Source organism: Chrysemys picta, chromosome 6 (assembly GCF_011386835.1).
Source record: "Chrysemys picta bellii isolate R12L10 chromosome 6, ASM1138683v2, whole genome shotgun sequence".
Classification (NCBI taxonomy): domain Eukaryota; kingdom Metazoa; phylum Chordata; order Testudines; family Emydidae; genus Chrysemys; species Chrysemys picta.
The window spans coordinates 15,086,708-15,112,677 of record NC_088796.1 but is presented as its reverse complement, the minus strand read 5'-3'; the positions used below and the strand labels follow the sequence as shown (position 1 = coordinate 15,112,677).

General features: G+C 43.8%; 1 protein-coding gene across 3 annotated transcripts in view; it reads left to right on the top strand.

The window, feature by feature from the left end:
• Positions 1 to 1,052: 1,052 nt before the first annotated feature.
• SMAD7 (SMAD family member 7) overlaps positions 1,053 to 25,970 on the top strand; it is a 41,644-nt gene continuing 16,726 nt past the window's right edge. The window contains exons 1-3 of one of the 3 annotated variants that reach the window (XM_008166041.4): positions 1,053 to 3,187; positions 4,557 to 4,610; positions 10,847 to 10,921. In XM_008166041.4, coding sequence (XP_008164263.1) covers positions 2,689 to 3,187; positions 4,557 to 4,610; positions 10,847 to 10,921 — 628 coding nt within the window. In that variant the 5' untranslated portion in view covers positions 1,053 to 2,688. The remainder of the gene's footprint in view (positions 3,188 to 4,556; positions 4,611 to 10,846; positions 10,922 to 25,970) is intronic. The other 2 variants (XM_065598712.1, XM_065598713.1) reach the window with 2 other exon arrangements.

Sequence of the window (25,970 nt, the reverse complement as noted above, 5' to 3'; positions counted from 1 at the left end):
CAGCTGCCAGTCCTGCTGCTCAGAGTGGCATGGTAAGGGGGCGGGGAGTGGGGGGGTTGGATGGGTGTGGGAGTCCTGGGGGGCCTGTCAGGGGGCAGGGGTGTGTATAGGGGTTGGGGCAGTCAGGGGACAGGGAGCGGGAGGGGGGTTGGATAGGGGGTGGGATCCTGGGTGGGTGGTTAGGGACGGGGGTCCTGGGAGGGGGCAGTCAGGGGACAAGGAGCAGAGGGGGTTGGATGGGTCGGTGGTTCTGAGGGGGGCAGTCAGAGGGCGGGAAGTGGGAGGAGGCGGATAGGGGGCGGGGTCAGGCTATTTGGAGAGGCATAGCCTTCCCTACCTGCCCTCCATACAGTTTCGGAACCCCGATGTGGCCCTCGGGCCAAAAAGTTTGCCCACCCCTGGTCTTAGGCCTCCATCCTGCAGTCAGATACAGGGCCTCTGGACAGTCACAGGGATCGACACTGAACAATCTGATTCCAGGGTTTAGCTCTGACTTTTTCTGGGTATTTTCCAACCCCCCTTTTATTACCCATCTGAAAAGCATCTTTTATGCAAGAACCTCTTGTATTCATTATACATTTTCTTTACGAAGGGCCCAACCCCCTGCTCCACCTGCACCCTACAAAAAACAAATCTGCCACTAACGTCAATGCAAAAGGAGCCACAAATAACAGTCATCATCTAGCATGCAGAAAAACAAAAATGTCAAGAATGAGACTGCAAACTCTTTTTGAATGCGAATGCAACCCCCCCCCCCCCAAAAAAAATTCTACCCAACTACCCCTAACAGCAGCATCTCACTGAGAAAGAGTCCATCTCCATGAGCAATCACTTCCTTGGGGCACTGCATCTTGATCATTTTTTAAAAAAGAGAATGGATGTATGGGTTGAATGGGATGTGAATTCTATACACTTCCCCTGCCCGCTCCCCTCCTCTCGCTCTCTCCAGACTTCAGAAAAAAAAATAGCTTTTAGAAACCCGAGCTGTTGTTTGCGCAACACAATCACTTTTTTTTTTTTTAAAGCGACTGGGTGTCTAGACGCCCACGTGATTGGGGGCCGGGGCTGGGCCGCGATACTGCGCGTCACCGAGGCAAAGCAGCGAGGAGGAGGCTGTTGGCTGGCTAGAGGGAAGAGCTGGCGGATGGCAGCAGCAGCCGCCCAGACGCAGAGGCAGAGAGACCCTGGGCACTGCTAGGTAATAGCCACCTCCATTTGGAAACCCCCCCTCCTCTTCGCAGGCCACCCCCTCCAAAGGACAAGGAACTCCCCCTCTCTCGCTTAAGGGAAGAAAGAAGGTGTGCATGGGGGAGACAGGATCTTCGCCACTGAGCTCACCGTGAAGGAAGAAGGGAGTGGAAAAAAGGAGGGGAAGGAGGAAAAAAAAAAAAGCAAAGCAAACCGGGCGAGCCAAGCGAAAGGAACTGCTTTTTTTTTGTGAGTGTGTGTGTGCTGTGTGTGTTGGTAGCCGATGCAAGGACTGGAAAGGCTGCCTTGGAGGAGGGGAGCTGCAGCCAGAAGAGAAGGACGAAGAGCTAAAGGCTGCATTAGCATTTACTAGAGAGAGAGCGAGACAGCGGAGAGACTGGGGGGGCTGGTGATCATTTCAGCTCCTGTCATTATAGGATCATCCCCTGTCACTTCTCACCCGTCCGTCGCTTTTATTTTTTTAAGGGCTGGGTGGGAGGAGAGGTGGGGGCAACTGTATTTAAAAAAAACCAAAACCTGTCCCTAGCTCCTGGTCTTTCTGAAAGACAGGCAGACAGAGAGGGAGCGGATCAAGCCTTTTGGAAGGAAAGACAGACTCCCCACTTTTTTAAAATACATAGATCTATATTAGCAACCGCCTTGAGGATTTTTTTTTGTGGATTAAAATCTTTGATAAGAAGAAGGAAAAAAAGGAACAGGACGAGTTGGGCTTTTTTTTTTTAAAGGATGTAACACTCTTGGATGCATTTTTATTTTTTAAAACATTTTGATTATTAATTCCAACGTCCAAATTTTAGGGTTTTAAAAACATGCTACGTTATTTTGGCTCTTTTTTAAAAAAAATCCACCCTATGTTATAGAAATTCCTTTTTTCCCAATCCCCCCCAAAACCTTTTTTGATGGAATCTGTGGATATGTTATTACTAAGGAAATAGTTTTTTTTTTTTAATCTTGTGCCTTGGTTTTGCAACAAAAAATTTTGGGGGGGCGGGGAAGACCTTTATTATTTCTTTTTCTTTTTTATTTCAAACAGTCATCCTCGTCTGAAACCAAATGTGATCTAAAGGTTTTGCAATCGCTTTGACAGACCGGCAACGCGAGAAGATCTGTTATTCCCTTCTCTGTTTGGGGGGCATGTTTTCTGCAATTCTTCTGTTACACTGAACATTGATCCTCCCCCATGTCTTTCAGTTTATATTTTTTCCCAGTTCCTATATAAAGGTGGAAAATAAGATTTTCAGTGGATTTTTGAAGGATTTAAGAGAGACAGAGGAACCCCCCCAACCCTTTAAGAGACTGGCATATGTTACAGATTGCTTTAGTTCTTCCACCACCACCACCACCAACAACCCTCCTCCCCACTCCATCCCTATCATTTCAGGCTGCTTGTGTTTGCTGCCTGGACTCGGATCCCGGATTCTTCATGATTTGCGGACGACATGCTCGTTTTTTAGCCGGGAAACCTTCTTCTCGTCCCGCATGTTCAGGACCAAACGATCGGTGCTCGTCCGGCGACTCTGGAGGAGCCGTGCGCCCGGCGGCGGGGAGGAGGAGGAAGGTGAGCCCGGTGAAACAGCAGCGGACAGCCGGGCGCATGGGGCTGGAGGCGGCCGGGGCTGCTGCATGGGCAAGTCGGGGAAGATCACCAAGGCTCACCTCGGCTCGGAGGCGGAATTGAAAGCGCTGACCCACGCGGTCCTGAAGAGGCTGAAGGAGAAACAACTGGAGGTGCTCTTGCAAGCGGTGGAGTCCAAAGGGGGCGCGCGGACCTCCTGCCTCCTCTTGCCCGGCAAGGTGGACTCCAAGCTGGGTCAGCATTGGTACTCTCTCCCTTTGCTGCTGTGTAAAGTATTCAGGTGGCCAGATCTCAGGCATTGCTCGGAAGTGAAGAGGTTATGTTGCTGTGAATCTTATGGAAAAACTCACCCGGAGCTGGTCTGCTGCAATCCCCACCACCTCAGCAGGCTCTGTGAACTAGGTATGGCTGAAGGCACACACAAACTCAGAGCTGGGGTGGGTGGGTAGGGGTGGCGAACGGGGGGGACTGTTGTATGAACAGAAAACCGGGCAGGGATAGTACAAAATTGGTTCTTAGGATGGTCAGATGATCTATGATATTGTCTGTGTTTGTGACACACATAATGGCCGAGGCTTCCCACTTTTACTCCGGCAACATTCCCACGTAATCCTATGGAAGTGTTGTCTGAGTTAGGGTTGCAGTTTTTGCCTGCCTCTCTTCTGGCACGGCGGGTTTTCTCTTTGTCAACGCCGTGTGTGCATTCATACCTGCAGTAAAACAAGGATGTGGTTCACTACTGTATTTGTGGAGAAGGCTGTGTACAAAAAGGGAAATGTGTAGGTGCCTTGAACCCGTCAAATGATATTCAGAAGATAATTTTGCCTTATGTCGGGCTGATGTTTTGCAGAGGTCCCAGGGAACAGTCATAATCTAGGTCTGCTTTGCTTTAGAAAATGAATCCCTTGATCTAATGTTTAACAGAATTTCCAGCCAGTCTGGGATTTACAAAGCAACCCAACATTGGAAGTTAGTGGTTCACAAATCCTCCACCACCCCTTAACAAGAGAACGCATAATTTATGGGTTCCAGTTTGTCCGATGCAAGCATGCTTCCCCCTCCTGCAGTCAGCAGACTTCGCTTTCCAAATAAGACCCAGAAAAGTTTCACAGCGTTTGATCCGCCAGTGGCAAAAAAGAAAAAGGAAAGTTTTCAAATGCCATTTTCTTTTGTTAATGGAAATGGGTTGTTGTTGTTGTTGTTGTTGTTGTTTTGGCACGTTTAACTCCCATGCTACCTCCCCGATGGCCTAAAAGAGCGATCCCTGACTTGCATTCCACCCCCCGCCCGTGTTTAAACATTGCAATTACTTGCAAACTTTGCTTAGTTGGTGTAGAATAGAAATCATCCAGTTCTGAGTAGTGGGTAGAGTTGTGGGAGGGGGGGAGAGGTAAACGGCAGCACTTGATTTTTTTTTTCTTGCCGTTTCTTTTTTCCCTTTTCTGTGAAATGTTAAATGTGTGTGCAGCTAGCAAGGATTATCTGGCAGTCTGGATCAGTTGGTGATTTCCAGTGCTGGAGTGTTTTAGCCGAGCCAAGGAGGCCCTGATCAGACAGCCAGAGTAGCAGATAGCAGGGAGACTGGCGCCAGGCGGCCCCTTTTGTTTATCTGACAGCTAAATATCAAGGCAATCACCGCCTAGCTGCCCTGCCTCCAACCCCCAGAGCTAAGACAAACAGTTTTGCTAAAAGAATGCCACTGTTATCATAAGTTCCTATCTTTTTTTCTCATGGCTCTGCCTTTATTTTCTCTGTGCTTTTCTAATTCCAGAGTCTCCCCCTCCACCCTACTCCAGATATCCAATGGATTTTCTCAAACCAACTGGTAAGTAGACCTTTAAAAAGTAGGCTACTGTCTTCAGATAAAAAGGGAAAACATGCCTTTCTCAGGGGGGATGTCTCCTTCCTTTGTTATACTTCTTACGCATTTCACTTTTTGGCTATTTCTGTGGGATTTTTGCCCCTTTGCCACCCCAATGATTTAGTATATGATTTGGCTAAGAAAACCTCTAGTTTTAAAACCCAGGAACTATAGTAGGTAGTCCATTTACATTGTTGCCTTTTCTAGATGTACTTGTACCAAGTAACTTGAAAACTCAGGATGGGTATGCACATAAAAATAATGTGAGTCAGTAGGTTTTGCCAACGTTGCTTCATGAATATCTGCAAGAAGTATAAAGTCTTCCTAATTCAGTTTACAATTGTAAGTAGTAAATGCAAAATGCATGACTTGTCAACTCACTGTATTTGAATTCTAATGGAATTAGATTGGTACAAGGTACAGCAAAGGATTCTAGGAACATTAATTTTTGTTGAATAAGGATACAAATAAGTGTTGGCAAATGTGGTTGTATAAATCTTCCGTTTACAAAAAAAAAATCATCTGTAATTAAGCATTACCAAATTAAAAAAATATGGAGGGGAGCTAAAAGTTTCTAACATAGCTCTTCATGCCTGTTGCTTGTAATTGAATGGCATCGTGCCAGGGCAGAAGCCCATTTGAGGCTGGCACCAAGCTCTGTTGCGGTTGTCTGCATAAACTTCTGGTTGGCAGCAAGCTCGCCCTGTGTTAGATAAATAGGACTGGCACTGTGGAAGGAGACAGGTTTAGTGAAAATCGGAAATGGGGATGAAATCAGGGAGGCGCAGAGCTCCACCAAGCCCCTTCATATCTTTCTGAAGATGAATGAATGGATCTAAAGTATTGATTATAACACAATTGTCTTTCTGGTTGTGTCCTAAAGTCATGCAGCACCATATGTAAACTTAGTACTTTATTTTTAAAAAGGGAGTTTAAAATAGCTTTGTTCCTCGGTTTGTTCCAGTTTCAGGGCTGTTTTTCTAAAATAGCTGATTTTCTAAAATTATTGCTATTCAGTTTGTTGGAGTTGGCTAGTTTCTGAAGTTCAAGAAATGTTAAAACCCCGTGGGGCTTGCCTGATAGGTTTCTCTTTTCATTTTAAAGTGTCTTTCAGTAAATGCTATTAAAAGTGGGGAAGGGGGGGTGCTGTAAGTTATGAGGATATTTTAGAAACCTGGGAAATGAGCATTGGGCCCTATCCTGATGATGAGAGTCTCTTGCGATGTCAACTCCCATTGAAGTTAAGGTGCTTAGCCCCTCATAGGAAAGTATTTAGTGTCTTCAGTACTGGACCCTTTTAACCAGGTTGATTTTCTCCACTGTAAACTCTGATTAATATAAGGAGTTTTCTCTTTCCATGTGGAAACAGACACAGCTGCTTAATAAATGAATGGGTCACAAAGCATATAATATTTTGCCTGAGCATTAAAGAACACTAGACAAATGTTCACTAATTAATGAGGAGATATCCGTGTTATTATATCCTACTTCCCTTACGAGTGCTACTTACATTTACTAGTTGCTTTGATTTTAAAGGATTGTTTCTTTACACAGGCAAAGAGTCTACTGAGTAGTAAAGAATTTTGTTATTAGAGAAAGAGAGTTATCATTTAGACAAATTCTCGAATGGATAACAGAATGGTTCCATAGAAACTTCACGTGCTTAGATTTGCATATGTAATTTCCCCCTAATAATGACTTTTTGCATAGGGCATAAACTAATTTGTAAAGTGTTCAGGAGGATAACAGCCAACATAAAGCTATAGGAAAGAAGGGTTAATGATTGCCTTCAGTTTCCTGGAAAGATGTTAGGATAAATCTATTAGCAGGGTTTAAACATCCAATCTACCTTTGCCAGGACCTCATTTTCAGTTAGTGGAGTGATATATTTATTCATTAGCAAGTGTTGACATAAGGTAGCAAAATGTGTGTAAACAGAAAAGCCGCAGAACATGAATGTGCCATTTCGAAAGGAAAAGTTCTTCGTATCAGCCAATAGGAAGTGATTAATGCTGCCAATCGGAAACTCAAAAACAACTGGTTACTCACCAAAAAGTTTAATTAAAAAAAAAATCCGTTTGGCAGTTGAACTCTGAATAATGTAATACATGGAACAATGACAGAGACAAACAGAAGTCTATAAGTCTGTCATTGCAGGTGGTTGTTACAACTGCTGGCTTCTTCTTTTTTTTTTCTTTTGCTTCCTCTTTCATCAAAGCTGTTGTGGAGAGAATGAGATACACAGACATTAAGTTCTCTATCATTGCTATCTCCTGTGGCTGACAGAACCTTGCTGGGATCCTAGGTGACCCAAATTCATATATTTCCAAGCATTGTGTCAAATATTATTTGCCTTAGGTTGGTTAAGTGAGAGAGAGGAATATTAGCTTACAAGGGAAAGGTGTTCAAATCTGAACCATTTTAAGCAAGAAGGAGTCCTGTCCTCACTATTCACCAGCGTTCCACCTTTGGGAAAACAGGAAGAGAATGTAGACTGTCCAGGCATGGCAAAGCCATTGTACTAGCACAGTTAAAACAGTTAGCAAAGATCTTTCCATTTACACCTTGACAGTCTAGAAGAACTGTCTGTAGCTACTGCTAAGGAGAAGTATATCTAACAGTAACCTGGACATCTCACATTGGTATGAAGCATGGTAGTACCAATAATAATACTTGCGCACTTCTGGTTAGGTCCTGCAGTCCTTCACAGAAACACACAATTCCAACGCAAGTGAGGGGGACTAATGCATGAGGAGGGGTTGCAGGATCAGGCCTTTACCTAGCACCACTCATGCAAGTATCTAAAAGCTTTTATAAATGTGAATGAAGCCTCCTAGCCCCCCCTGTAAGTTAGCTTATTAATACAATAACTGTACAGATGGGACAGCTAAGAGTCAGGAACGTTAGGTGACTTGGCTAAGGCCACACAGCATGTCTCTAACAAATCTGGGAACAGACTCCAAGATGATGGGCAGATTTGCTGTGACTTAAATAATTTTCACTAATTCTCTTATTAAGAACCTGAATCTGCAGTCCTTCATTCTTTCCCATTAGCTTCAGTGGCAGTGTTATCTGCGTTAGGACTGCAGATTCAGACCCCAAATGAAAATGCTCACTGGGGATGGGAGGTTGTCGGAGATGTCCTTGACTGGTCTGATATGCAGAATTTTAGAGGCAACATGATGGGGGTTCAGAACAATGAACTCTAAAGTAGAGAGGCTGACATACTGTTTATCTAAAAAACCCCGGTTGCTGTTCCATGCTGATGAGCTTTAGCAAAGTGAAACGCGTGTCCATGGTTTGCATCCATGAGCGGGGTAACCATGACTCTTTCCATCACCTGGGCTTGGATACTGGTGGCCCCGCGTGCATGTTACTACTCGGAATATTCTCCTGGCTCACAGCTAATTTATAATAGTTCTAGTGTTTGAGTTTGTGAAGGTGGCTGGTCCCGCGATTTAACAGTGTGTATTAAAAGGTCCTATCCCTTTTCTCTTATTTCCTTTCACCCCCCCCCCCCCCAAAAGGCTGTGTATCAGGCTGACCTGTCTTTACTGGCCGAGGCTGGCTGGATATGCTCCCTCTGGAGGCAGTCACAGAGGTCTCCCAAGAGCAATATGAGGTGCTTTTCCCGCACTTCCCCTAGGGGGTGAGCATGACCGAATTCTGAGGTAACTTAGCTCTGGCTCTAACTCTCCACTCCCCTCTGCTTGAGAGAGTATATACTCTGGGCACTAGACTGGATGGTCGTCCACTGACTTCTGTTTGCAGGGGAGAGTTAGGATCTCTCGTGTGTCTGTCACCTGCATATTAGGATGCAAAAAACTCCTCAGGCTAAGCATCTAAGGCCCGTGGATTGCTCGGGGTCCTCAAGTGTTGTTGATTTTAATGGGAATTGAAGGTGTAGCAGGAAATACGGCACACCTCTCAGGGCCAGGCCCCTAGTCATTACACTGTTGATGTGAAGAACATGATTTCATGTCGTTTGGAAATGGCGCACTTTACAAAGAAATCTGGGGTGAAAGGGCTAACATGGAGCAACTTCAAATGAACCACTCAGTCTTGGAGCATTTCACTGGTATAAAAAAAATGTTAAAAAATGACAGTGCTCCATACCAGCCAGAACGAGGGCTGGATGATGCTAAGCAGGCAAGGCTCAACTGGCCAAGGGTTAACACAAGGAACAGGAAAGGATCATCATGCCTTTTGCATAGCCTATGCCTGCTGGGGTGTGAGAGAGAACATGAGCAGTGCATTCAGTAATGGCTTATTCTAAAGTGAGGCCCGTGTCCAAGCGCAGTTCTCGGGTTTAAATGAATTGATAAAAGGAATTTTCTGTTGGATATTAGGGAGTGGGATCAATTGAAGTGTGGAGAGGGACCAAATCAGTGGGCAAAGCTATGCTCAGGCAAAGGTCCAGGCTTTAGGGAGGGTCTGAATAAGGCCTGATTTCTAATGTGCAACCTTGAGGATGAAACAGAGAGCTGTTCTTTGTGTTTGAATTCAAACTGTAGGGTTACTTTATCTCCACAGCAATTTTATGGTTAGGATTGTGTGTTTTTAAGTGAGAAGAAGTGGACATATTGCTATGACTGTCTCTCCTGCAGTCTTGAAGAATAGATCCCAAGTTACTTAAAAATGTCTGTCTGCATTGCTAGCAGAAGAATCTTGTTATATTTGACCCTAGAGCAAGATGACATGTAAGGGGCAAATTATGGCTTTTTGATGTATGGCACAGGTCTCACATTGACTCCCAAGTGGGAGTGCGACATGTTCATGTCAAGGCAGATTAGAGCTGAATATGAAGCACTAGTCTGTAGTCCAAACCAGTACCATATTTTTGACACCTGCATTCAGAAAGGTGTGAGTGTGTTGCGGGAAAGCATCAGCAAAAACATTTGAGAGCGATCTCAAGGGAAAGATACAAGGGAGTCATCTGTTCAGATAGACAAGTGGACAGGGTTAAAAAAAAGCATATTTCCTTAGAATATAGAAAACAAACTAAAAAACATTTTAGAAAGTGTATAGTATACAGTATTTCACAAGTAAGTCCACTTCCTGTCTCCCCTATTGTTTTCAGTTTGATTAAGTGTATCCTGTTAAACTGTATATTCCTGTTATGGATTATACTTTACTCCGATAACATGAGATTATACACACACACGTTTTTTCCTTAGGTTTTCAGTAGTGAGTGCTTGGGGGAAAAAATGTGGAGGACAAAAAACTCTAGCTATTGGTGCTGTGGCCCTTGCTAAAGAGATGGTTTGTAGCTGAAATGATGCAATTTAGGGTGCCTTAATTTTGCGTAACCAATTGTGGCAACTTGCCAGTAGCCCGAGGGTTGCATGTACATTTAGATTTTTTTTTTGATGGCAAAAACCACAGTATTTCCTTATGTTTGCATCTTCCCTGATAGATGATTAAAAATTGCTTGTGTGGGTTCATCTGCAGTAAAGAGGTTGATCAACATTGACCTCATGCTGCAATTATAGAAAGGGGGCAGTTGCAGTTTTTGGACACCAGGGGGCCAAACTTTGCCCCTCCCTGAATTGAACACTTCTAAATGTCAAGAGTAATAGCTAATGAGACAGATTCCTTTCACCATAAAAGCCCCTTCAGTGGTGCATGGAGAGAATTTGGTCCAGGCAGGCCTTTTTGGTGCATACACAACACGCTGGGGAAGCCAAGTAATTTACAGTCAGTGGAAGGGAAAATGTATATGAGTTCTTAATGAAACTAGCAAAAAAGACAGGAACAAAGGAGTAAAGTTGACATTGGACTATTTGTGACAAAAGTGGAGTATTATTTTTCTCTCTCTTTCAAATTTAATATTTCCACCTGGCCAACCTGGTTGTGTACTAGATTCAAGGTACAAAGCAGCCGTTTAAACGCTTTCGGAGCTCTGTTAGTTACTTAAAAGATGGGAGACCTGATTTCATTAACCCGTGACTTGGACAAAAAGATTCCAGCCCTTATATAATTCTTGCGTGCATTGAGTAATGATTAAGTGGTAATGCAGAGTTTAGACAAGGGTGATGAGTTTAGGGTGGATATATTATGATGAATGGCAGTGTCTGTGCAGACAATTAGTAATAGCTTCCTGTTGAACACTTTGGAATGTGTGTTCTGTTCTTGACATTGTTTACAGCGTGCTAAGAAACTAACATATATTAATTTCTTATTTTTTCCCTCTGCTGCAGCAGATTGTCCAGACTCTGTGCCTTCCTCCACTGAAACAGGGGGAACTAATTGTCTAGCCCCTGGGGGGCTTTCAGGTAAGACATTATCTGTGGTATGCTTTACTCGCTCAGGACTCTTTACTCCTAGTGCACCTAAAGCGCCTGTTGGTTTTAGGCTGTGAATGAAGTAAGAATGATGCTGGGACAGTATAAGATTACAGGTCACTTAGGCTAGAATTTTCAAAGGGGGAATTAGGTTCCCAGTGCCCACTCACTTTCAGCAGGAATTGGGCACCTGGGGATGAATGGATGGACCTTATGGGGAAAAATTGAATTTTGGGAGTGGTTCACTACAGGGTATAGATTATTTATAGAGAAGTGAGCAGGTGAATTACAACTGTATCCTTGTAGAAAAATTCAAGGTCAGTCCCAGCCCTTGCCTTATTTACACAGGTGGTACCTTTGGTTTCAGTGGGGCTAATTGTATAGATAAGGAGAGCAGTATTTGACTGGTGGTCTTGAATCTTTGTAGGTTTTTGTTTGGTTAGCGTAACTGGTTTCTGCACAGCCTTCTGGCTACAGTACATTCAATAATGGCATCAGTGGAGTATATTATACCCTTACATGAGGACAACTGATCTAGTAGGTGTTTTCCATTCCAGCCATTGTGTTCCTGTATGATACTAGGCAATGGTTGCCTGTGACCTGTCTATAATAGGTTAGCAATCAGCTGAGAAATATTAGGGCAACTTTCAGAGTAGCAGCCGTGTTAGTCTGTATCCACAAAAAGAACAGGAGTACTTGTGGCACCTTAGAGACTAACAAATTTATTAGAGCATAAGCTTATGCTCTAATAAATTTGTTAGTCTCTAAGGTGCCACAAGTACTCCTGTTCTTTTTATTAGGGCAACTGTATATGCATTTTATACATCGGGGGCTATATTGTATTTCCTTCTGCATGGGACTGGCAGAGTGATAGAGAGGGCACATGGGCGCCCATGCACAAGGGGTAGGTATGGCTCTCAGAGTGGCTGGCTAGTAACATGGCATGATCTGGGGAGATCTGTTGTGGTGTCTCTGCACAAGGATTGCTGTGTTGAGGGGAGAACATTTGACTGCACCTTTTGTACAAGTGTATGAAAGGACATTTCCCAGTGCCCTGCTCTCAGCACCCATCAGACCTTTTTGGTCTGATTTTCAGAGATGCTATATCTCCACAGCTGGGGACTTCAGAGAGAGCTGCAAATCAGGCCTTTCAAAGGTATAATACCTTATTCACCTCCTTTCTTTCCCCACTACAGCTTTGCCTTTCAAGAGGCATGGCTGAGTCCTAAATGCAGTTACTAATACTATGACTTGTATTATGATAACCAACCATAATTTGTCTGAAAATACGTACCTGCATGGTCTCGTGTAGGTTGGAAGATGCTTTCCTCTGTCAGTGAGTCTCAGTGATTTATGATTTGTGGAGCATTTACTCAGTTCATTGCCCTGTGATGGGAATTTTAGAAATATGTAGGTTGCTGCTGGTGTGTGTGTGTCTGTGTCTTCTCTCCAGGAATTGCATTTGGTGTGGATGTCTTTAAGTGAGTCTTGTTTGTTTTTCTTTCAGTGTAATATATACCCTGCCTGTTATTTGAGAGGGAAGCATATTGTTTGTTCAAAGGCCCTAATGAGAATTAATCAAAGGAAGGGGGAGAAGGGCAACTTGTGGTTGGTCTCTCTCTCTTTTTTTGGAGGGGGCTATTGGTGGCTGTAACTTTAGGGAAGAAGGGTGGAGGGGGGAAAGGGTTGGAGAAGGGAGATTGGAAAGAGAACAGAAACAAGAAGTAAAACAACACAATAAGGATGTTAGATCATTTTTTTTCCCTCGTGAAATATGTGGAGTGGGTGGAGAAGGATTGAGTTCCACAGGATACCACATGAAATAAGTAAAGGAAGTACTAGCTTTTAAAAGGGGGCTTTCTGAAAGGTTTGTGTTATTGATAACATCTCGTCTGTCTAGTCTGCCTCTGAAGGGACAGAGGGAGGTGGGGGTTTGGGCTGCAGGAAATAACATAACTTGCCTATGAATGCCTTCTTAAGGAGTTTGCTATGGAAGTTTAATTTCATAGCACAGCAAGAACTGACAAAGGTACTCTACATGGGAAAGGTTTATTAAAATATTCTCTCTCACAGCTTCCAGAAGAAGGCACTGTTCCTTTTGGGGTATATATATATATTTTTGGTCTTGGGTTATCAAAAGTTTTCCAAACCTTCCCAAAACGGGAAACTTTTACGATCATTAACCACTCTTTCCCCCCACCAGTGTAATTGTAGCCATTTAGTTTAATGAGGAGCCGATAGGAGTGTTGACTCATGAAGGGATACGGTTAGCTACGCAAGCCATGAAACAAAGCCGAATGCCTCCACATGAAAGAGCATTTGTTTTGAATTTGCTCTGATTTACTGGCAACTTGGTTCCACACACAGAAGTGCAGCTCTGAAAATTCCCAACTGGAGAGACCCAGTCAAGCAAGGAAAATAAACCGCACTTTGCAGCAGTTCTCTAAAGCTAACTTTCTCTTTTCTTTTTCTACAAGCTTTGGTAGCAGAACAGTGTATTTGAACAGGGCTTTAATGAGCTATTGTCAAGGTGCACTTGGAGTGTTTTATTTCTGTCTGAAGGGAAAAGCTGTATCTTATCTCCATTTAAACAGACAATGGTGTCAGATGCCGTACATAAAGCATATCCTCTCATCTTCTTTTCACTCTTTAGAACTGGTGAGTTATATGGTGAGTTGCTTTATGACTTTATCCCAAAAGGATGTTTCACTGGATTTAAAAAAAAGCCCCAAATTGCTGTGCATCTGATTAGATTGTTCTGACTGTCCAACTGCACAGCATTGGGATTGAATGGATAAGGACAGGTTTCAGGGTAGCAGCCGTGTTAGTCTGTATCCTTAAAAAGAACAGGAGTACTTGTGGCACCTTAGAGACTAACAAATTTATTAGAGCATAAGCTTTCGTGGGCTACAACCCACTTCTTCGGATGACTTCTTCGGATGCATATCATCCGAAGAAGTGGGTTGTAGTCCACGAAAGCTTATGCTCTAATAAATTTGTTAGTCTCTAAGGTGCCACAAGTACTCCTGTTCTTTTTAATGGATAAGGAGTCACTCTGGCCACCATTGAGGAGAGCCACCTCTGGGGTGGAAATTGGCAGCTGTTAAACAGTGCTCAGCCATACTACACGCAGCAGCAGTTGCAGGACAGGGAGATGAAGACTGAACCAGTTGAAGGTAAAAAGGTGGGATATAGGAAGGCGGAAGTGCAATCACCACAGATGAAATTTGAGAATTGGGCCAGGACACTGCAGTTAACATCCCTATTCCTGGGGAGTGGGGGCGCGCCATGGCATCTTTAGAGACTGGGATGTTGCAAGAACGATAATAAAACGAAAGCAGTGCATTAAAAATGCTCATCCAGTCCTCCCGAAGAATGCAGAAAGCTGGATCCTTTCTTTTAAGGAGTCTCAGTTCCAGCTACGAAATATATATTTCATTCTTCTTCAGGAGGCAGAGGGTAATTTCATGGATGAATGGCAGAGGTACCAGGATAGCAGAGCTGAGAGGATGTGGGAGGGTGACCAGTGTGGAATGATGAGGGTAATATACTAAGAGCTTCTACAAGTGTTTTCCCCCTTGAAATAACCAATCTGAGCCTCTCTTTCACTTGCTCTGTTTTCTGTTTTTCTTCCTGGCCTAGGCTGTGCTGCAGTGAGCCAGCTTAATGAATGGGGCTCAGTTCGGGGTGGGAGGAAGGTCGGGAGCCTGGAGCCAGGGACTTGATTCTTTTGGCAAGGGAAGAAAAAAAAAAAAAGGAGCTGAATGTGAAAACGTAATCCCGTGGGGGTCTTCACAAAGGAACTGGTTCCTCCTGAAATGCACAGAGGTGACCTTTAATTCACTGGTGCTGCCCTTTCATGTTGTATGTGGCACTTTAAAAGGAGCAAGCCTAAGAGTGGGTGGGAGTGAGGTTTGGGAAAGGGGAGGAGGGAACTCTGACAGCACAGCCGTACTAAACCGCTGGGACCTAGTTAACTTTGTTTAAAATATATATATATTTCTAAAGGTTAAAATCCGAACAGAGAAGCCCATGGAGTCTACATGCGGCTTGGCTCGATTTTAGTGCAATATTAGTTAATCCATTACTCCCAAGGAAAAACACGCCAGTCTTCTCTCTCTCTCCCCACTCAGTCACTCTCTTTCTCCCTCTCCTTTTAGTCTCTGTCTCTTATTTTGTTTTGTTTTGGTTTTTGTTTCTTTTGCCTCTTTCCTTTGCTGACTCTCTCTGGCCCAGTTCAGTATTCCGTGCTTAAGAAATCTCCCACCGGACTCGGAGATGTTCCTGTCTGTGCAGTACTGAACTGGACTCTCTTTCTTTTAAACTACACCAGTTAACAAAAACACAAACAAAAACACACTGTAGATAAAAAGGAAAATAATTCCCTTAAATAGGGGCGGGGCCAGGCTCTTTTTCAAATGTTTCAGATCTTCTTCAGGAGATGTGTAGTTTGTGATTGTGCTTTAGTTTCTAACAAACAAGCTGCGGTCACATATGTTGGATAGCTCAGCGTCTGCTCAAAAACAGAAGTCCTCAAAGGGCCTCAGAGCTGCCACTTCGTGTGTGAAATATGATGAGCTGGCTTGTGTCCTGGTCATCATTGCTTTTTATTAAGGAGTATTAATAAAATATCAGACTCGCTAGGTTACACAGATTGCAGTCCCAAATGGAGGTGTCTTTGATGACATATGCTCATTTTGGACTAGATCTAGAGCCTGTGGAAGTCGATGGGAGTGTTGTTTGTTGTCTTTTGTGGGTTTGAGATCACGCCCTTGATGCGTGAAAACTCCTCGGGTGGTGCCATTGAGACCTTCCGGCGGGCTGTTCTGAAAGGCAGGCACATAACACTGTTGTAGCTTAAAACAAGCGTAACCCCTTTTCATTTTGGATTAACACTTACTTTTGTTTAAGACAGAAACTGAAGTGACAGGAAGCAACATAGAGAAAATTGACAGTGCCTTTTATCCCCATTCCCTCACCCTTTCACCTCAAAACCTCATCTTATTTTAATGGAACACTTTAATTCAAGTTTGATTCATCTTTACTACAAAAGCTCCAATGTGCAGCTGACTGACATTTCATTATGAAATAGCGGACGGGCCTGGAATGTTTCACTATGACTTTGATCCCTTCTGGTATCTGTGTCAGCCTGGGAGAAGCACCTTTTTTAAATCTAGAACTATTCACAATAGAAGCACGATTATTTGGCTGGATCTACAGTCCTGTCCCATCCCCTCCCACCCCCTGCAAATTAGATGGGAGTAGCAGGGTTCTGAAGGTTTCTCTGGAGAAATCCTGACTGTCCCCCCCCCACCCCACCCCCTTCCCTCGAGCACACAGTTTATAACTGCTTGTGAAATGCCTTTATTTACAAATTGGCATCCTATTATAATCAGAAATTGAGAAATCTTCCTGTGTAAATGGGATTGTATATTTGTCTCTGGGATAAACAATAAATAGTGATTTTTAAAAAAAAAGTCATTTATACTCAGTTTATTTGAGCACATGCACTCTTTCTGTTGTTTTAAATGTCACAATGCATTGCAAATTTTCCTTAGCACCACTGACGGCACTAGCTTGTACTTGTGTATTAAATAGCTTACCTAAAAACTCACTCCCGTGCTCAAAAGGACAAGGTTATCAGGGGTTAATGCTAAGATGACAGCATTGAAGTCTTTGGAGCAAACCAGGCCGCCTGCCAGACTAGGAGCCTTGCAGCCTCACACATCATCTGACCGTGGCAGAATGTAGCCAGGCCAGTGAAGTGGAGAGAGACTGGGACTTGGCAAGGTCTCCATGTAGCTTTTGGCCTCTGACACTCCATTCTAGCTCCTCCTTGTGTTAGACCCTTTCTTCCATAAGCAGGCTGGGCTTTTTAATGCGGAATCTCAACAGGCAGAGGAAATGGGAACAGAGCTGAGTAGCAAAGGTTATGGGGGAATAGAGTATGTGTGTGTGTGTGTGTGTGTGTGTGTGTGTGTGCACGGTCCTCGTTCATGGATCTTGACTATATGTGCTATCACTTTTATCTCAGTGAAATTCTATAGGGGTATTCCAAAAGAATATCAATTTAAAATTGTGCCTTGAAAACGACTAACAATAAAAAATAAACGAATGGAGTCAGAGTGGGCTTTTCTCAGGTACAGTATTTGGGGAAAAACATTCTCTAGGTCAGACTTCCCTCTTGTTAAGGAAAATTTGTTTAATTTCGGCAAAGGAGAACACATTACTATTGTCTGCCACAGCTATTTCTAATGCATGCAGCTTCAATCTGCAGTTTTATTTTTGCAATACTATTGTGTGTAAGTGTTTTCACTGCTGCTTGCTAATGATTTTCTGAGCCATTATTTCTGTATAGCAGAGTGACCATTTAGGGGAAAATAATGCATTTTAAAGTTTAGCACCAGTGATGTGAGTGTGTGTTCATCTGTATGTTTATCTTCGCTTAACTCAGAAGGGTATCCACCTGCAGAATAAAATGTACCCCCTGAATGTGGTGAGAAACCCGATAATTTGGGACTTAGGATAAAAAGACTAGTAAATGCCCCATAGGGAGCAATCCTGCATTGTCAGGTAGCTGGACTAAAGCTTTTCCATCTATGATTTCTATGATCCTTTAAGAGTTACACTGCAGAAACAAATAGCATTAACCTCATGCATTTATCTAATAGTGGGAGATTAAAAAAAAAAAAAAAAAGACGATGTTGCTTCTGCACGTGGATGCTGAGAATGCAACCAATGGGTGATCTTAAATACACGCTACAGGAAGGGATAGATGGGGAGAATGGCCAGTGAGTGGCATAGTGGTAGATACAGGAGCTCCATCCCCAAATTCCCCTGCACGCTTGGTGACCCCACTTTGTTTGGGTGGGGTCTGAGAAATCCTGTCCCACTTCCTGTCCCTTCTCCGAGCAGAATTGGTGGGTCACGGTCAAGGTGTGCCATAGTCAAGGAGGTGAGATTTGGCCCCAAGTATAGAAATTTAAGACCCAGAGGTATCTCAAGTTGGTGTCTGAAACTGAGGCAGCCAGAGCTAGTGGACACTTCTGAAAATGCGCTTGTGGCTTCAGCATTTCAGCCCTAAGGGCTTTCTTCATGAGCGATCAGTACAGCGAAAAGGATACGTCCTGTATCAGCTCTTCCTGAAGAAGATACCTTACCACAGACAATTCCTCCTGACCGTATCCTCTGCCGCACGTATTTCAGACATTCACATGTTCGTTCTATTACACTGAACTGTACGTCCTGACCTGCTCCTCACAGCCTGTCGCTTGACTATTAACTAAGGTTATTGCAGGGTTATCAGCCCTCCCTATCAGCTCCACAGCCATTCTGACTCCTGCAGGCTTGGAGAGACACTGATATTGACCTCTCTCTCTCCCTTTGACCAAATAGGGGGCCGGTCAGTCTTATTTGATAAGTGACAGGGTGGTTTCAAAAGATGAACGTGGAATTCCTGCTGGTGCCTTCTTGTAGTGACCTCGGAGTGAGCTGTGTAAAAGAATACTGTAACGGGCCACTCAGAGGTCACTGCCAGCCGTACCATCTTTCTTAAGTAGGATTGAATGACCCGCGCAGCAGCCTGGCTGCCTGCCTACTGTCACAAAGTAGCTTCCTTTCCAGTTTATTTTGAGCTCTAAGATATTATTAACTCCTGATACACAGTCTGGATTTAGTTGTAACACACAAAGAAAGCAAAGTTCAAGTTTACCTTCTTCACTTTTTACCTAAATATCTTTTGTTTCTCTCCCCATCCCCCTCCTCTTTGTGTATGGGCTGTTTGCCATGGGCTTTTTTAACATGGAAACTGGGGAATAAGTTATGTCATGGCTGCTGTTGAGGAATCATGTAGTGTAAACAAGAATATGGCCCAATCTTGTGTGGTGCTGGGGTCTGTGGGAAAGGAGCATCGGCGCCTCGCAGGATTTCCGGCCTTTTGATTAGACTTTTTAAGTCAATGATAATGTCTCGGGTGTAGTCTTGAAATGTTGTTGGCTGTTGAGTTGTAGGGGATGGTGGAGTAACCTCATCACCAGTAGCCAGGTGTCTCCTCCTGCCGGAATAGGCCCGTTTGCAATGAAATCCTTGTTTGGATTTTCTTACAGAGATTCTCCCTCATTGTCCAGTGGAGGATGAGGTGAAGGGTTTGTCCACCTGCTCCCTTAACCTCGTAAATCCCAGTGGACCTACAGGATGCCAGGGTCATCTGGGTAAAGGCCTTCTACCCCTTCAGTGGCTCGGGCCCCAGGCAACCTGTTTTCAACTCCTCGGATTCTCTACTGGCTGCAGCAGGGCCTGGTGACTCTGACTGGTGGTAGTGGCAGGGGAAATCTATGGTAAAGTTAATAAACCTGGGACTGTATTAACTTGTGTAGCTAACTACCACTGGAGTGGGGGATAGCCAGTGATCATCCCACCTACCCTGACTCCAATCTCTTCTCCATGGGGACTCTGGAGAGCACAAAGAGCTTTGCACATGGTTTGAGGAGGGCAGGGAATGGTGCCATGGAGATGAGACCTCTTCCCTTCTCCAGTCCCACATGCAGGAGAGAGCTGTGTGCGAAATAGTTCTACATGAGTTCAATCTATCCCTGGTTCCAAGCCCCCACCAGCTAGCTGCAACGGGCTGCTCTTCCTGCAAGCAGTAGACGAAGCAGGCGGCTGCCAAAGACGTTAGAAGGGCGCATTGCACAACTTTAAACGAGCATGTTCCCTAATTGATCAGCAACGAAACAACGTTAACCGGGACGACTTTAAGTGAGGAGTTACTGTACCTCTCCCTCTGCGTGTATCTTGGCTTGGGAGGGAAAGACTGGTGAAGAAAGGCATAATTCATACCTCGGTATACCAGCTTTGGTTGGTCTAGCCTTATGGGTATTTTGCCCAGTGCTTAATTTGTGCCAGTACTGAGCCCTGGCATCTCTAGCCTTGGCAGTTCATAGCCCTGGCATCTCTGGGCTTGCCACTTCAGTTATGAAAGTAAAAAAATTGCTTGAGCGCCGGCACTTAATGGCTTGAGTCCCAGCACCTCTTTCACTACAAATTAAGCCCTGCTTTTGCCTCAAAGTGCTGTACCAGCCGGAGAACCATTTTCTGCAGAGTTGTTTTGGGTAGGAGTTTAAATATGTGATGATAACTTTCACCCTGTTAATTAACAGGAAACATTGGGACAAGACAGGAAATTGCATCATTTTTTATGAGGAAAGAGCCAAGAAAAAAATAGAAAGAAAAGAAAACATAGTTATTAATGAAAGGAGAGAAGAGGGGGAAAGGAAAACAAAAAGAACCCTTTTCCCCCAGTGATCAGAAAGTTCTCGCGGTGCCCGAGTTTCAGAGAGAGGCTTGTTGGAGTACTCTGTTTTATTTTTATTATGTTGAAAAATATTTTAATAGCAGGGTCACCTTTGCTTGAACGCTAAAAACTCAGCCTTGTTGCTCAATTTATTGAAGAATCTTTTCATAACTTTTCTCAGCTTCCTTCCCCAAACTGCCAGGCTGAGGAAGCTCTTGGCTTGGAGGCTAATTTTGGTTTGGCTGCTCAGCCCACAGAATTGGTCCCCACCCAGTGTCATTATCTTGGTTTTAACTTGCAAAAAAAAAAAGAGAGAGAAATTTTATAAGAGTTTGCACAGCCCTTCCTTACTCTTTTAATCTTGCTGCACAAAAAGCATTGCAGCTTCAGCTTCCTAAATGCTATGTCCTTAGCGTTTGCACTTTAAGTCTGCTCTGTTTTCCTTATTTTAAATAACATCAAACCACTACGCCTTTTTGAAAAGTTCCTTGGGAATCCTCTCTGAGATCTTGCTAGTGCATTAACTAAGACAAAAAATGAATGCCATTTAGAGCTGGCTTGGTGGAGCTGACTTCAGCTGTTCGCATGTTTGTGAAGAACCACTACAAGTTAGGCCTTCCTTTAAAAAAAAAAAAAAATGTGGCTCATAGGGGGCTGATGATATTCTGGCTTTGATCCGGCAAGTCCTTGGATTGTCATCTTCCAGACACAAGTGTGAATGGAGGCACAGGGTTCAGTTCTAGGTATAGTCCTCTAAACTGAGTGTTTGTCTCTGTTCCCCCTGCATGCCTGCTGCCTTAACTTGCAAGTGCTCAAAGTGAAAGGGTTGGGATATGGGTAGAGAATGGGCACCTCTGAGGAGATACGGGTCTTAAAAGCCATCCTTCCCCATCCTAATTAGGCTCTTAGCTCTGACTCCAAACGTAATTTGGTTGCCATGCAGCAGTGCTCTCACTAATGCAGAATTGGCTTCCCTGTGCACTCCCTCCCGTGCCTAACTCTTTTTGCCTTGCTCTTACACACACTCACCCTGCACCTGTGCTACACAGGACCAAGCTCTCCACACATACACGCAAGGAGTGACAGGCTGATAGCGATGGGTTGGGATGACGCATCGCTGGGTGTGAGGGTGCCATTGTGTCTAATTTTACTACCCTCCCAATTTCATATGCATCAGTAGGACTTTTGGCTAGACTGATATCACTTCCCTTGATTGAATACGCACAAAGCTGCAGCCTAACTAGTTCACTGAGTTATCTTATCGTTATTCAAATAGAGGCTATTACAGGAGACGAGGAGCTCATTCGTTGGCTGCTTCTTGTTTCGTTTTGTTTTCATAACACAATGAGAGCCTCGGGTCGTAATTGTCAGAGTGTAAAGCATTGCTGAGAATTCAGCCAGGGTGACTTGTCAAAACACAGCACTGACGCCAGAGCAGAGTGATGCAGGCAGGTTGAATGCAGGCCGAAGTGGTTTTGCAGGAGAGCGTTGTTGTCGACTTCTTTTTTTATTTAATCTGTTGGCACAATTTTGAAACACCAACTTCAGTTTAATCCCTCGTGTCATCTTGTTTCAGTTGAGCCGGTGTATGTAGGTGAATATAGTCCTCCATATATGCAATTACTCCTATCAAGCCTCTGTAGAAAGCAGCATGTTAAACGCTGTGCGGGAGCTGGGTAGATTTTAGATTATTCAGGTACGTCCTCAGGAGCCTTTGTGTCTCCCTGGTTGGTTGATAAATTGCAGGCCCACAGAAAAATAATGCTGATCTTTCCGAGGGCTTTTGCTAATAAAGAGGGAAGGCATATTTTGTCTTAAATTAATTACTTCCAAACTGCTCAAATTGGAGAACATTCAAAATATTATATGTGTGTACATACATGTACATAATAAGCAAATATGGGACTAAGAATAGTAATCTTCTTTTGGTGGTAAAGATGTTGTTTGAAGAGTGTTGCTGCCAAAGTAGGTTAAATGAGAGCTAACTTTTAGAAGTGAGCAGTATGCCAGCATTCAATGGAGTAAAATAACTTGGAACGTTCGGTTCTCATCATGCCTTTTTAAGGCAGACCTCCCATCACCAAGGGTCTGGTCAGCCCTTACGATCTTTTAAAAGCATACAAAGACACCTGGTGTTACCAACGGTGTCCTAATAAAATGTTCATTAGCTTCCGAAGCAACCTTATTTATGCCTGACAAACCCGGGTGCTGGGGAGGTGGTGAATGTTTCAAACAGTCTTCATTTTATAATTGGTAAAGTTGGCCCTGGACCAAATGACTTTAAGTGTTGAAACTGATGCCTTTAATTTATAGATACTAAAATTCCAGAGCATTACCGCTCAGTGTGAGAGTCTTTCCAAGTTGGATAATGTACGGTGTAGTCTAATGGACAACCCAGTGGTGATTTTTTCTATTTGCACTTTGATGAGTAACCACGCTTTACATTCCAGGCAGGTATAGTGATTATCTGCATATTTCAAGAACACTGATAGGACTGCATTTTGAAGATCTGGAGAACACTAACTAAAATCAGAACCCCCCAAAAATAAGAGCTCCACACAACCAGAGAGATTTTTGCCCTGCTGGTAGTGGGACTTAACGCCCATCTGATACTATTCTATTGCATCTGAGTGTTTCATTTGTGCAATACCATGTTGGACAGAGTAAATAAGTGCATAAAATCATACTTCAAGCAGTGATGCAGGAATTAAATAGCAGAAGTCTTGTTTGGAAAACTAGCTGGGAGCCTGAAGTTTACATCCCTAGGCTTGAACTGGTGAATTAATTTTCTTTGTAAACTAGGCTGAGGCTTTTTAGCTCATGATAAGGAACAAACTCATAAATCTTAATGCGGTGCAAAGTGTGACCTGTAGTTTTTCTATTCTTTTCCACTGCCTTGCAGGGTAAGTATGGAAAATGTATCCTTTAATGTCACCGGGCTCAATCCTAGAACCATTACTCATGCCTGTAGTGATTACTCAGGTGAGTAAAGATCACTGGCTTGTGTGACTGTTGCGGAAGGGGGCCCAAGAACTGTAGAGCCTCACCCATAAGGCCTCCATTCTTTTATAGTGTAGTCAGTGCATTGGGAGGAGGGGGGAGGGGGAATGTGCAGTGTGAATGGTGGAGGGAGATGGAAAGGAAATACCAGTAAAACAATGAAGTGCCAGGCTGTGTAAATGCCCTGGAAGATCATTGGTGCCTAATTGACTCTGGAAGGCAGGGGATTCAATGTAAGGTACTGTGTAGCCCAGCCGCTTGTGATAACTGGAGTGATGGTAACAAGCAGGCCACCCTTCCCCCATCCCTTTTCTTTCTTTGTCACGGACAAATAATGTCGAGATGAGTTGGAAGATACAAATTCTGCACTGTTGCTTTGCTGCTGAGGAAGGGAGATGTAAAATAGCTGGGGTTTATTGGAACAAGTTTATTTTTGGTGTGTTACTTTTGTTCACGTTGTGGACACAGTCTAAACTATAAAGTCCTGTCAACACCCGTGTTTCTGTGAGGTTCATGGGTAAGCAAGGAGTCTGCGTGGTCTGTTAGATTCAGATCCCATCTCTACCCCAGCTATAGCGGAACCAGGAGACCCAGTTACAATCCTGTTGTCCTCTGACCTAGTTACAGCATGGTTAAAAGTTATAAGCTAGATAGCACCCAACTGTGTCCCCAGAACCAGGCTGAAGTCTTGGAGTGCCTCTGGGTTCAGCCTAGTTATCGAGACACAGTTAGGTTTTGTCTAGATTGCAACTTTTAATTGTGTGGTAACTAGGTCAGGGACAACCGGGCTGTAACTGGGTGCCCTAACTGGATTAGAAATGGAGTTTAAATGGGATTGAGAGCCAAGAACTCCTGAGTTCTGACTCAGGTGCTGCCACTGACTTACTGTGTAGCCTAGGGCAAATCACTTAAACCACTGTCTGGCTCAGTTCCGCCATCTGTAAAATGTGGATCCTAGCACTTACCCATTTTGCAGGAATGTTCGGAGGATTAATTAGTTAATGAATGTAATGCACTGTATAATTGCTAAGTAGTATTAATCCAGAGAGTAAGGTGGGAAGTGATGGGATGGAGTGGGGAAGGGGCAGATAAGCAGCTTCTTGCTTGTGACCCTAGTCTGAACATTTTGAAATGTCCTTCACTGTTGCTTTTGGCTATTAAATTTCATTCTTAACCTGGAGTTACCAGGGTTGCATTTGGAGAGTGGGGTGGACAGGACGACAGAGGGGGAGGGGGTGGTGTGGGTGGAACAGACCACCAGAACATATTTTGTGGGCCTGAATGCGTGTGCATGTGTGTGTGAGAGAGCTTTGCTGCATGCGCTTTGGAATAGAAGTGATTAGATTATGAAGGCAGACAGAAGTAATGATTAACTTTTTCAGTCTGCATGCTGTCTCCAGTCTGGCGCTTGGTGTTGTTTTTCCCCCTAAGTAGGCCCTGGCCCTGAGTCGACAGGGTATTAGGTTGTAAAGAAAGACAGAAAGAATGAAAGCGAGGGGTGGGGAGGGGAAAGGGGGGGGGTGATTTTTCCATCAGATCCGGGAATGGAATTTATTGGCTGGAATGCAGTAAATGTTCAAAATGCCATCCCATCTAAACAGTTTTCATAATTGTTATGGAGGGGGGGGGGGATCAGGGCATGAGGGAATGAAAAGAACTTTTGTTTCTAACTGTATTTTTCCACATCTTATATCCGTATAAGAAACATTTCCCTACTCTCTAGAAAAATAGTGTTTTAAGCAAGGGTGGACTTTTTTTTTTTTTTGGTAAATGTCTGTTTTTGGTCTTGTAATAACTTTGGGGAGAACTGTAGGTCAGTGTGCTGTGGAGAGTGGGTTTTTAAATTTTTCATTATTAAAATTCGACTCAGCAATTGTGTGTGTGTGTATGGAATGCGTTTAGGAAAAAAATGTAATACATGTCTGGGTATTAAATATCAATTTGGAAATACTAGGCTCCTATGCATTGATTTTTTTATTAAGTCCTTTACGAGCCTGTTAACATGTAACCCACATAGCTACATGTTCTCACTGGAAAGAAAAAAAAGTTCAGAGCTACAACTTTTGCTGAGCCCCTATCTCTCCTTGCTCCAAGGTGCAATAAGGAGATCAAACTTCCTGCAGAATGAATAGGTGACCGGGCTACTGCAGTGTGACCTGGGTTTTATTGTTGAACTCTTTCTTGTATTTGATTTGATTTTTATTTACTGGAAAAGGTTTACAGTCTTCATCCTGCAAGCCCTACTCCAGGAAATCTTTCATTCTGGAAGTCCTTGGGCATAAAGATTGCTTACCCTGGTTTTATGCCAGGCTACCTCCATTGGCTTTGATGGAGTTATTCCTGAATTACATTGGTATGATTGAAAAGGAAGATAAAACCTATTGACATCAATGGGAATACAGGCGGGAGTAAGTATACACAGGGAAATGCGTTTTGGCAAGATCAGTTGCAGGCGTGGTTCTCTTTGGTGAGTGATGGGAAGTCGCCAGTCCTATCTATGCCTTCTCCGTGCTCTTAAGAGCTTAGGCTCAAATAGGGGTTGGAGATAGGTAGAAAAAGGGTGTGTTTCAGGAGACATGGACTTATCATGCAAATGGGTCACTAACCTGTGTTTTCCCCTCTTGGCCCATGCAACTGAGTGAGTAGCTTGGCAGTGCAACAGCAGCACTCCCGTGCTGGCTCAGGTTCCCTGCATGTCAAGGGAAACCACTGAAATCTTGCTGATTCTCCTTAAAACAAGACAACCCC